The 12883-nt window shown below is 37.0% G+C and overlaps 1 protein-coding gene across 1 annotated transcript in view; it reads right to left on the reverse strand.

Moving 5' to 3' along the window:
* The window catches only part of Eip78C (Ecdysone-induced protein 78C), a 203445-nt gene that overhangs the window by 27016 nt on the left and 163546 nt on the right, over nucleotides 1–12883 (reverse strand). The window contains exon 3 of the mRNA XM_011506159.1: nucleotides 7233–7357. Coding sequence (XP_011504461.1) covers nucleotides 7233–7357 — 125 coding nt within the window. The remainder of the gene's footprint in view (nucleotides 1–7232; nucleotides 7358–12883) is intronic.

A 12883-nucleotide genomic window follows, 5' to 3' on the forward strand; every position in this document is an offset into this window, starting at 1 on the left:
CCGCCCCTCCCCGCCCCTCCCCGCCCCTCCCCTCTCATAGGAGACAAAGCCACGCGAGTGGGCGTCTCGAGATTCAGCCGCGAGGAGATAACCGCAAGCCACAGAGACGTGAAATAATAAGACGAACGGCACTGCAAAAAACAAAATGAGACTCTTTGAGAGCGGGATAAGAGAGGATGTCGGTCACCGGTGCAATAAATACGAAAGAGACATCGTAAAGACTTTCGTGCAAAGGCGAGCGATCCTTTTTTCGTATTTCGCATTGGAGTAATGTCGTTAGCCCCGGTTACTGGGGTGAGTGGGCGGAATGGAAGGGGCAGAACCGGGAATCTCGTCCCATATACAAAGCTGCGAGCTTGATCGTCGAATAGATTCATCCGTCAGCTTTAATAATCGAAATTCAACGGAAGGAGTAGATAATACCCCCTCGTCCTTTATGGTCGAGAGACATCGCTTACTAAAAAGCTTCGTGTTCTTGATAAAAAGAACAAAAATTAAAAAATAAAAAATAAAAAAAAAAGCAAGCAAGAAAGAAATAAATAATAAACGGAAAGAGAGAGAGAGAGAGAGAGAGAGAGAGAGAGAAAGTGCCGGAACGTACGAACCACGCGTTCGCTCTGTTATTTATCGATTGTGCGCTTGGAGCGAACTAAGAGGTTCCGCGTTCATAATAGTCCTCCGATTTTTCACAATGATAAATCAGGATAACTAGAACGCGCGACAAGCCGGCATTTCCCACATTCACCACAACTCTCACTCAACCACTTGTCTCAAATAAATAAATAATAAGTGCCGACGCTCCGAGCCCAATGGGCATTAATCATAGTCATTTCGAAGGAATCGGCGTAGCCCGTAGCTTTTAGGGCGGACTCGTCACTTCCTACGTTGCCCACCGATCGCTATAGATACCGCCGAGAATAGGGTTGGGGAGGGGGATCGGCTTTAAAAGAAAAACAATATCGGCTTCGCAGTTTTTCCCCTGGCCACAATAGAATTATTCCCCGTAAAATGTATAATAATAGTGGCTGGCCGTCAGAAAATTGCGGAAGGAAACTGCCAATGGCCGCTCGCACGCGAACAGCTACGCGCCCATACGTGTACGAGAATGTACCGAATTACCGTTAGCTCGGCGGCCTTAGGGCTTCCGTGTTCTTTTATAGAAATTCGTGTGCAACTGCTTTTCATCTCGATGGACACGCGCGCTTTCCCAACGATTTTCCCCTTCCCCTCACCGCGGCCCACCCATTTTTTCTCCATCCTTTCGCCGATGAGGATATCATTATTGACGCCGCTCCTCGAATTTTCGTCGGAGTCAAGAGTCAATTTTGACCGGATTGCCCAAGCGACTTTTATATCATTTCTATCTTAAACAACGCCCAAGAATATTAATATTGATAATAATAAATAATAATAATTATTTGTATTATTATAATAATAGTGCCAGCGACTAATAACTAATTACTCGAAGCTAATAGCCGATAATTCTAATGGCTATCATAATTAATAGCTAACGATTAATAACTTGCAATTAATAGCTTATAACTAGTATTCGATAACTAATAAGAAAGTCTGGACTCGGTATGGGAGGAAAGCGTCGACGAATTCATTGTACTTTTGCAATTGGAATTTGACATTTCACGTGAAAAAATATGGGAATATCGACGAGGCGAACATTTTTCATTTTTATCCCTCTGCGGATGAAATACATATATATTGATTTTGAGAAACAATATAATAATAAGCATTTGGAAGGATGGTGGGCAAATACATTGATCCGAGAATACTTGGACTAATGTAAACTCCGTTATCGTCCTGCGATACAAATACTTTAATATCGCTTCGCACTATATTTGTAACTATTTGCTTACATAGGAAAGGAAATTCGAAGTATGCGGACATTGGATGGAAATTCAGTAGATAGCAAATACGTAATTTTCAATTTTCATTAGTCTCTGGGCACTTGAGGAAACGCTCGACAAAATCAATTAATCGATCAGCCATTCATAAGCCGGATACCTTAGGGATACCTTAGGAATAAGGTCCCTTGAAGAAAAAAATTCTATCCAGAACGGCTCTCTCAACATCTCACTCGTCGTAATACAAGATCGATCAGTGATCGCTAGCCGATTATATTATCGGTTAATCGTTGTAAGGACTGCGAGAGACGCGGATTTGAAAACTCGAGACGCGAAAAGTAACGAAAGACAGAGCCAACGGGGGTCCCTCGATTTTCCAATGCTACGACTAGCGAGCGAACTCGCCCGGAATGATGGAAGAGCTTGACTCAATATCTCGCTTATCGCGAGTCGGGTTACTTCGCCATTTTACGGCTATAAATTACTCGGTAATCGAGCTCCTCTTCTATCCTCTTCTGCTCCATTACCGGTCCTGGCGTGTAACCCCGGAGTGCGGCTCGGCGATGGGAGTTTATCCTTTTGCTACTCTCTCGAAGGCTGATCGATCGGTGTCGTCTGCGCTCGCTGCCTTCCACCTCAGCGGATGGATAGCTAGACGGGACGGAGATGGGGAGGGAAGAGCGAGGCCAAAGGATGGGGCAAATTCAGTAATAATAATAGGTGCGAAGAGGAGGCTGGTAGTGGGAAGGAGGGAGGCATCGTAATTCTGCGTGACGACGTTGGTGGAGTCGCGGATGTTCGTGGGATACGGCGAGGGGAGCGGGAAAACGGACCGAGGGGTACAAGAAGGGATTGAGGGGTGGGTGGAAGCAGGGGTAGGTGGGAGTACAGTGGATCGCACGAATGCGAATACGCTCCGTGGCGATGTCTGGGTGTGTGTGTGTGTGTGTGTGTGTGTGTGTGTGTGTGTGTTTGTGTCTGCGTGTCGTTCGTAATCAATGTCAATACTGCGATTTTCTTAATTTTCACGCGATGGGACGTCGAAGATAAATGACGGATTTTAGCACCTCTGGCAACTAATGGCTATTGCTCTCTTTAATTGGAGTCTTACGGGAGATTGCGCTTTCCTATTGTTTATCGATGATTCTTAAGTAGCTCCATACGATATCGACAATTTTACTTTAATGCGCAATACTAGCAATCGCATTCCTACACTTAATGCAACTACGACAATGTCGTATCCCCAGTATCGATAAATTTTGCATTTACCCGAAGCTAGGACATCGCCTATCGATAAAAAATAATAATTATAACTATAACGCTTATCGAATTCCATGATAATAACAGATATGTGTATACGTGGCCTTTGCCCAAAACTATTGCATAAGTTTTATCATAAGTTTTGAAGTATGTTAATCAATTTTTTTAATCGAGACAACGATACCAACTCATACGCTCCTACGATTTGATTGACTTATTCGCAAACGTGAGTTGCGCTACGTCAATAAAATCATGTTAAAGACATTCGAGATAAGGTGCTTAAAATTTTTATATAAAACGTACCAGCCAATGTGCAAACTATATTTTAAAATGGAGAGCCGTTGTTGCGAAGGGAAAAAAAGCTAAATCTTCCACTAGCTGCTAAGCTGGACATTACATCACGCTTAGACTCTCTAATCTTAATGAACTAATGCTTTTCAAGTTTCAAGATAGCTACGTTGATTATCCAAAACGAGCATTTTCTATAAGAAATAAACAAATAGCAAATTGGGCTGTTTTTTTGTTTTTGTTTTTTTTTTTTTGTTTTTGTTTTATTGCATTATGCTCTTTATTTCTTTATTTCATTACATTTTTCACATTTTCCATTTATAATTGCTAAATGGTTTCGAGCTAGTTTGCTTAAAGAGAAATTGTATAGTAAATTTTACTATATATATTTGTGTGGTTTTTTTTTTTTTTTTTTTCATAGTAGAAAAGCAGATTGCGAGAATTCGTATGGAGAACAAAAAAACTTTTACATATTGTCGATAAAATTAAATTTACATTATTAAAGAAACTTAAATTACTTTGTATTGAAGAAAAAATAGGGCAGTAAAAATATAAAGCGAATATTATAATGTAAAATCATTTGATTTTTATTGATAAATTAGGCAAATTTCCATTCCATAGTAGCGTAATACGTTCGCTGTGAAATACTATTATCACAAGGTTTATAAAAGTTTGTATTCTTATGAGAGGAGCAAACAAGTCACATTCTTATTGAAACACTTGATTAACATTCTTCAAATACCGTCTATAAATATTAAATTTAGAAATAACTACGATACATTAAGATTTTGCGTTTTACTTTCTCTACTCCATTTAGCTTCTATTTAATATCGCCACTACCAACATCGTTATGATAATAAGCACTTTAAACTTTTCTTGCATGCTTTCTTGTAATATTATTACATTTTTATTGCTCTTTATAATTTTCGTTTTCTTTCTAGTTTTTAATGCAGTTTATCGATAGGTAAATACATTTTGATGAATTTTTTTTTTCCTAATTCACATTTAGTTCATTATAAACTTTATAAACTTTCTTTCTTTTTTTGCTTCGCGTCGATAAAAATTTCTCCATACAATAATGGAAAACTTGACGTTCTCACAATAGATAAAGTCAATAATTGTAATATTTTACCTTACCTAACCAAACCCTACTCGTGTACAAATAAGAACCTCGAAGGCAAATATTTCTTACCATCACATGTTTCTGCTTTGCTTCTCTCTAAAAGCCCTAATCAACGAGACATTTACCAGTTTTAATAAATAATTGTCAAGCCCTTTGTATGCTCAATATTTTTACATTGTCGAGTGACGCTGATGAAATGTTAATATTCCGTAAGTCGATCCAATGAACTGTTTTCACGATCGAACGGCTCAAATATCGATAATGATGTTTTAATTTATACGCGCGCGTGACCATTTGATATTGGCTAAATGCGCTTGCCCACTTGCCTACGCGAAAACGGACACGCAGCCACAGATTCATACACGCGCAAACTCGCTCCCATAAACCCACGATAGCGCGCACAGACACTAAGCGAACGCACACAGAGATTAGAAGGATCGGATCACATGTACGTATACGCCGTTGAACTCGGATGATACCGATTGGTGGGATTAAATGATCAGTCGCTTACACAGATTAAAGTAAGTATTGTCGATATAAGAATGGGCTTAGCGTGCGAAAATGGCTCGTCCAATCGAATTATAAAATGGCAATTATTCACCGTACCCATTCCAACGGCATGTCGCTGAGATCTTCAATAATTTAATAAAGAAGAATTTTGTGCCTAGAATGACTGTAAATGGCTTTGTAAAAGGATGGTCGAGAGGTAATATATTGCAGATGCAAATGTCGACTAAATAAGTTTATATGGAGAAGACGTTGACTTGAGTAATTTAATAAATTTAATTAGTGCTAATGAATGATTGTGAATGAATGAAATGCAAAGCTATTAAGTTATTAATAATCACATGGCGTGTAAAATAAATATCTTATCGTTGGATAAAATTAGTTAAAATATTACTAGACTCTATTGTCAATAATATTAATTATGCCCAAGTTTTATCGTATACACAAAGTCATGGAATTACAAATATCATCGGCATAAATTCTACATTTACATTCACATTCTTATAATTTACATATTAATGTATGATACTACAAGAATGACTGTTGAGTGAATGAATTTTTATAATATTTTAGTTTGATTTCTCATCGAGATCATTAAGTACTATTTCACATAATTATAATATTATAAACGCTAAAGTTGAAACAAATCGACAATAGACATGAATTATTTTTTACACACTTTTTATAATTCAACTTATGTTTTTTGATAAGTTTGTCAAGTAGCTACGTTAACAATGGAGTTTATTATTAAAATTATAATATTTATACATAAAGACACACACACGCACACATACACACACACACCTACACACACACACACACACACACACACACACACACACACACACATATATATATAACAAAAAGATAAACGATCAATATAAAGGAAAATATGTTTATCTTGCTTTCAGATTTTATGGCAACGTTGTTCTTCTTTTTTAATTTGATTTTAATATTTCTAATATTTTTAATTTGATCAAGAGTTTATCTACCATTTCTATTTAATCCATTATATTTCTGTTATAATTCGTTGATAATGTTGATTAATTTGAATAATAAGCATATCAGAACATTGATTTACAACTTGTTTTCAAGTATATTTGAATGCACTATACAACCGTATTTTGTTTGTTTCATTCGGTATAATAAAACGAACCATTTATCACAAGTCTATTTATCTAACTTTATAGTTGTACATACATAGTACTAATCATTATAATGCACACGCGTACATAGGTGAGCGTGCGCGCGCGCGCGCGCACATACACACTAACACTAGCACAGACAAAAGGCATTTATTACTCTAGAGATATCTATCAAACAATTGACTTATGAAGTTCAATTTTTCTCTTTTTCTTTATCTACATATAATAATCTCTCTCTCTCTCTCTCTCTCTCTGTCTATTACATACATCCATACATACGCGCACACGCGACACGCGCACACGCGCACACGCGCACACACACAAAATATACACGTTCCTCTTGATTTTTTAGGAATTTTAGAGAGATATTCAAGTTTTAAATATTTACTTAATACCTCGATAATGACATAAGCTAATATTTATCTCAATAGTAAGAGGTGCGAGGACAATTGTTTGCCAGCTTTATTTTTCTTTCCGTTTGTTTTTGCTTTAGCGAACGAAGCCTATATGATAAGATTAATAGGTCAAGCGGTGTAACAGACATACGTTTCATTAATTTTCAAATAAAGTAAGTTGGCCACTCGAGTAAACTGCTGCAGTAAACAGCTCTTAGCAAATAAAATCGAAATCTCAAGCTTATGAAGTACGGCCGAATTAGCCGTACGGCGTGAAGTGAAATATAAGTTTTTCGCAAGCTCGCACCGGCCAGTCCCTGACACATTTCGCAACGCTAAGCGAATACAGTGGATAGAGTGGATAGAGAGATAGAGATAGAGATAGAGATAGAGATAGAGATAGAGATAGAGATAGAGATAGAGATAGAGATAGAGATAGAGATAGAGATAGAGATAGAGATAGAGATAGAGATAGATAGAGAGATAGAGATAGATAGATAGAGAGAGAGAGAGAGAGAGATAGAGAGAGAGAGAGAGAGAGAGAGGCGAGGCTACGAAATTGCCGGGCTGCGGAGTCGAGGAATGGGCGCCGAGGTAAGAGACGACCGCCGTCCCAGTCGATCGTAAAGCGAAAAAGGAAATATAGGTCGAAACTCACTTTACAACCCTCGCAGCTGGTGACGCCGTAATGATATCCGCTCGCCTTGTCGCCGCAGACTTTGCACGGCACGAAACTCTTGGCGGGCGTGGAACTGTTCGAGTCCGCGGCCGCGTAGTGTTGTTCTGAAACAGAAGTATGAGGGGGGGAAGGATTAGGCATTTTTAGCTGGACAATCCCGAGTGCGAGACTCTCGTCGTCTCTGAGGGTTCGCGATGGGCCTTCCTTGGTCTTATTACTATGGCTTTCCTGGGCTTTCCGGGCCGCTTTAAGAGTGGCCAAGATCTAGCGCTTTTTATGGATTTATTGTCACGTTGACAAGGAGGTGAGTATTTGTCGGCTGCAATCTTATCGGATCTTAAGTGAAATTTGTTGTTGGCTGGAGTATTTCGTATTTCCAACTGCGCTTCTCAATTATACTTATCTCGAACTTTTCAATCTATTATTATCTACGGCTTTGCATCGCGATTATAGTCGAAGATAAACAGTCAACATAGTCAAATGAATATTGACTCTCAAGCTTGTTTTAAATATATTATTATCCAACTGTCAACGCTAATAATCCAAATTAGTTTCATTATATTACGAGGATGGCTGTGTTGGATTATAAAATTGTATGTAGCGAGGAGGCAACGATGGCTTTGCCGATGCTTGGATAGGTAGAAAAATATTTAATTAATTTATTGGAGACATCCAGAGACCTAAAATTCGGTTTATAACGATACGTTGATTTTAATACCACAAATTGCGTCGCTTTTCATTAAATATTTAATTTAGCAGCCAATAGAGCGATATGTCAATGATTCATGGGATATAAAAACCAATAATTCGTTTCATGGTGAAATTGTATTTATATTTAGTTGTGGTAATGGTTGCGTGATTGTTTCATTCTTAAATGTAAGGCTTATTTTGACAGACAATTGACAGATTATTTTTTTTTTTTTACCCAAAGAATGATATTTTTTGTTACGATAGCAGTTTCTTACAATTTATAAGATAATTCTCCATTACCGAGCTAAGCTTCGTTCTTTTACAAAGAGCTTGAATTTGAGTTTGAATTTTTTTTTATTTTTTATATATTTTTTTTTAAAATAGGATATTTAAAATTATCAAGAAACTTAATATGATATATGTGTAATTAGATTGGGAGATAATTTTTATTACAATAATACTTTCAAAAGGGTAGTTAAGAAGATTTTTGAAAATGCTAGGTACCTTAATAACGGCTTTAACCTAATGTCTGATAGAATTTTAACAAATTCATAAATCTTGTAAATCTTATCTAAAGGTTTTATAGTATTCGTAAATGCACATTCAACGTTCATTTATTATTGAGACTTTAAAGTCAGCAATTTCGGTACGTGCAAACAGACTTTACAGCTAACGCATTCTCAAAAAGGATATTCACCGAGTCATAGCAGCACCTACCTTTCTTTACTCACTCACTCACTCTCTCTCTCTCTCTCTCTCTCTCTCTCTCTAACACGCGCCCTTTTAGTTTGCGATGTCACGACAAGCCGCTTGTAATTTTCCAAGAATACTCACAAACTCGTAAACTCGCACACAATAGAACATCACTGTACGGCTGCCATAATCAGATAATACACGAAATCCTTAATTTCAATATAAGTAAGATATTCATACTTATTGACATGCTAAAAAGTAGTCGCTACGCATATTTGTAATTAGGATAAGGTTTTTTCCTTTTTCAATATGATACTTGCGAACATTGATATTACTTTCCAATGAAAGATAGCATTGTTAGGTTATTTTTATCTATCACGTGTGGTAGATTCGACATGGGTAATAAAGAGTTGACTTTATAGTAATGAACGAGAGAATAGAACGACTATTAATAGGTTCATTAACTATATAATTGCTGATAATAATGTAATACGAATAATAAAACAAAAATATTTAAAAAGAGAATTTAATAGTACTAAATAATAGTGGAGGAAGCAGGTGGTTATATTACATGCATTAAATAAGCAGCATTTAGCAACAAATTTGAGGAGTAAAAATCATACAACAACCATGCTTGCAAAAAACCATGCTCATTCGAATCTCTAAAGACATTCCGAAGTAAATTACAAATCTTCCATTAATTTTTTCTCATTTCAAAGAACGGACAATACATTTTTTATTAACCAATCGAATCAACGTAGCAATTTTGCAATGTATATTTGTGCGCTTGAAAAATATGTGTAGCAAGCCGTACGTTGAAAATGACGTGGGGCAAAATTTATTGAAAAGCGTAGTATTGTTAACCTTCTGTTCGCTCTTCTTATCCGTTCAATAAAGTTGTAAGAAAATTTTTAAATCGTCTATATAACTTATTGCACTTTAATTAAAGAATTAATATTATTAATAAATAAAGTTTTAAGTTTCAAAATATTTTCAATTTGCATTTTCAGTACTGAATATACACGCGATTGCCAATTGTTAAGAAACAGTTTACTAGCAATAATATGACAGTAATAATTTTTTTTATACGTCAAATTGGTTAATTTTACATAAAGCTTTGAGTAAAAATGAAAGAAGAACACGAAATAAAAAAAAAAAAAAAAAAAACCTTAAAATGGCGAAAGAAAATTAAAATTATTATTTTGTAATTTTTTCTTCCCAAATACCTCGAGTGGAATAAGACGAAAAATGTTTCTACAATTAAATACGATAAAGTATGCATCAATTATCGGTTCTTTAATTGCTTCGAGTAAAAATCATTAGTTTAATCTAGCGTGAAGGTTGAATTGGCTGGATTGAAATTGCAACTTCGTTAGGGAAAATTGTTCTCGTAGCCATGAGAATTTTACTTTCTCCTATAAACTTCTCTAATTTATAAAACATCCTTCTACTTTTTTAATAAAATGAATAATTCTATTTTTAGAATTCGCGAAATTTAAAAATTTTATACTATATGGAAATAACTTTCTATTACTATAGCTTGGAAGCGGAACGTTTATTCGGTAGTTTTTCTCAAAACGTTTTCACAACGAAAAAGTAATTTTCACAATAATCACCGGATTTTTAGACTCCATTTTCTTGAACTTGAAGCTAAAATAAATACCCATTCATTTAGAGGCATTGACAGTTACTTCCATTATTATTACAATCCAGAATGATAAAATCGTATCCCTTAACATATTTATTTACGTATTACCCGTTCGTAAAAAGTACAAATACATACATAGAAAATATAAGTCCGTGGCAGGTTAAATGTGTAAAAATGGAATCGTTAGTACTTTGTTACGAAAAATGCTGAGTCGACGGAAATGAAAGCATCGCGTCAAGCAGCTAAACGTCAAGATTATTCACTTTCAATTTGAGATCAACGCGACTCGATTATGAAAAACGCTGAAACATAAGCCCGAACAATGAGAATTCCGCCTTAAGAAATTTAGAGAGCGTTGCTGGCATTTCTCCTCGTGATTCCACGACGTTCGAGCAGTTTGCAAATTGATTTCGCTTATCCGTAATCTGTACTCTTGCCTCGCAGCGATTTACATTTACGTTCTCTCTCTCTCTCTCTCTCTCTCTCTCTCTCTCTCTCTCTCTCTCCGTCTCTCTCTCGTCCGCGCGACGCACTGCTCACGCAGAAATCAATAAAATAGTGTGCGCGAGTACGAGTTCTGGCTCTCTCATAGATAGGCTTGAATAATTTATGGCGCGGGAGCGTCGATCTGTAGTTTTGATAAATGTTTCAGAGCTGACGAGTGAAGATCGTAGAGTGAGGTAGGAGATGGTGGGGATCTGTCCGCTCATTTCTTCCTCTCTTCTTCATATATTGTTCTAGTTTTTAGATTTGTTAAATCAGTGTAAATAATGTAACTGCGTTTATCTTGATGCTTGAATTTTAATGAAAAATCGGCTTGGAAAGGAAATTCTCATTCGATAGCATTTATTATGGGAGTAGGGAGTTACACAAGTTTTTTTATTCGATGTGCCTTGCAATTTAATACAATATTTTCGATTTCATACCTTTAGAGGCGTACTTAAGATCGGATCGATAACTTCCTTAATTAATTAGTAGCCACGATATGGGGGATTAGGGAAGTCAGTTTAGATAAATTAGTATTTCAAATGGAAATTTCACAAAGGCCTATATAGTTTTACTTTCAAGATATTCTAATTAAACGTATTTTATAAACATAATATGCTTCGTGGGATTAAAATTGTTGCGAGACGTACGTTAAAAATTCCTTTAAACAAAAATTAAGCTTTTTGGACCGAGAATACATTTTATTAATTGAAATTGAGCGTCGCTGTAAAATAAATATCAAATAAAAGCATTCGTTCGTTTAGTTTATGGTTAAAGAAGAATTTTTTAAAGTTTATCAAACGTAAACCGGGCGTTCATTATTAATTTATGCGTTTAGATCGGTCATTACCAAAAGCAATAAGTTCAAAGAGTGATTAGTACAGTCATCAATGATTTCCCCAAATAAAGACTATCTAGGCGCACTTTTCGTTAAATAGTACTTTTCTAAGGGCAATATTTGTTATCGATTGGTCTATTTCGCCGTTAACGATGTATTTTTATAAAAATTCTCGTGATCCAACATAAATATGCATATGATGTAATTTGCAACTCACTCTCTTCTTGCGTTCCAACATAATCTTATTCTAATCTACGGCTAATCTACGAATGTGCAATTATGCTCTGATACGATATTTCCGTGTGATTATAAATAAATACTTTTTTTGGCAAAATATTGCGTGGACCAGTGGAACTTATAAGATATACTTATAATACATAAATGTTATTTGAACTTTGTTTGGAGGATAGGAAGCGTCGAGGTAGGTCCATAGAGAGTTGGGTGATGTCGAGTTTAGACTCATAAACTTAGAGCAGAACCCGTAGATCGGAGATTTACTTTTTGTCGGCGTCGATATTAATCAAAGCAAATGCCAACATGCATTGTCAAAAAGAAAGTGGCCCCGTTTAAACCGACTAGTGCTGCAAATATAATATTCCGTCAATAAGTAAGAAGCGAGCTTTGTATCGTGCGCCTTTTCATTGCAGCGCGTCTAAATTTAATCAAGCACGAGTACCCTACAGTACTCTCGAGACCGAGATGAGAGTAAGATAAAAGCAAGGGGAAGGTGTCGTCACGCCCGGCTCTTTCACCAGCTCACAAATCGGCAGCGCTCAGCTTTAATAGCGCGGCAACAGTCTAGTTGATTTGCGTGCGACGAGAAAAACGTATGGCAAGGAGGGGGGGAGGGGGGTGACGGAGAGAAGAAAAGCGCCGAAAAAGGCTTGATATCCATCGAGAGGTTGACCGAGGTACCGTAATACAATAATCCAGATCCCAAGTGTAAGGAGGAATCGGACGAGGAATCCGTACGATTGAGGGCCGAGGATCATCCAGGGCCAATTAAAATCAATTAATCGGACGCGTCAGGGATGGCCGTTGAGGTAGTGAGCAAAAAGGCCGAAAGGGGGAGGAGAAAGAGGAGGAAGAGGCTAGTCGGGCTGCATCGATTCGTCGGTGACAGAGCGGCCTGAGGGAGAGAGAGAGAGAGAGAGAGAGAGAGAGAGAGAGAGAAAGCGGCGCAGGTGAGTCCTCGTGTCGTCTAACGGCGAGGCCGAGCAACCGTTAGCCCCGGGGACGCGGTGGCCCGGATGCGCCACCGTGCGACTGGTAGGG

This window comes from Ceratosolen solmsi, unplaced genomic scaffold (assembly GCF_000503995.2).
Source record: "Ceratosolen solmsi marchali unplaced genomic scaffold, CerSol_1.0 scaffold7, whole genome shotgun sequence".
Lineage (NCBI taxonomy): Eukaryota > Metazoa > Arthropoda > Insecta > Hymenoptera > Agaonidae > Ceratosolen > Ceratosolen solmsi.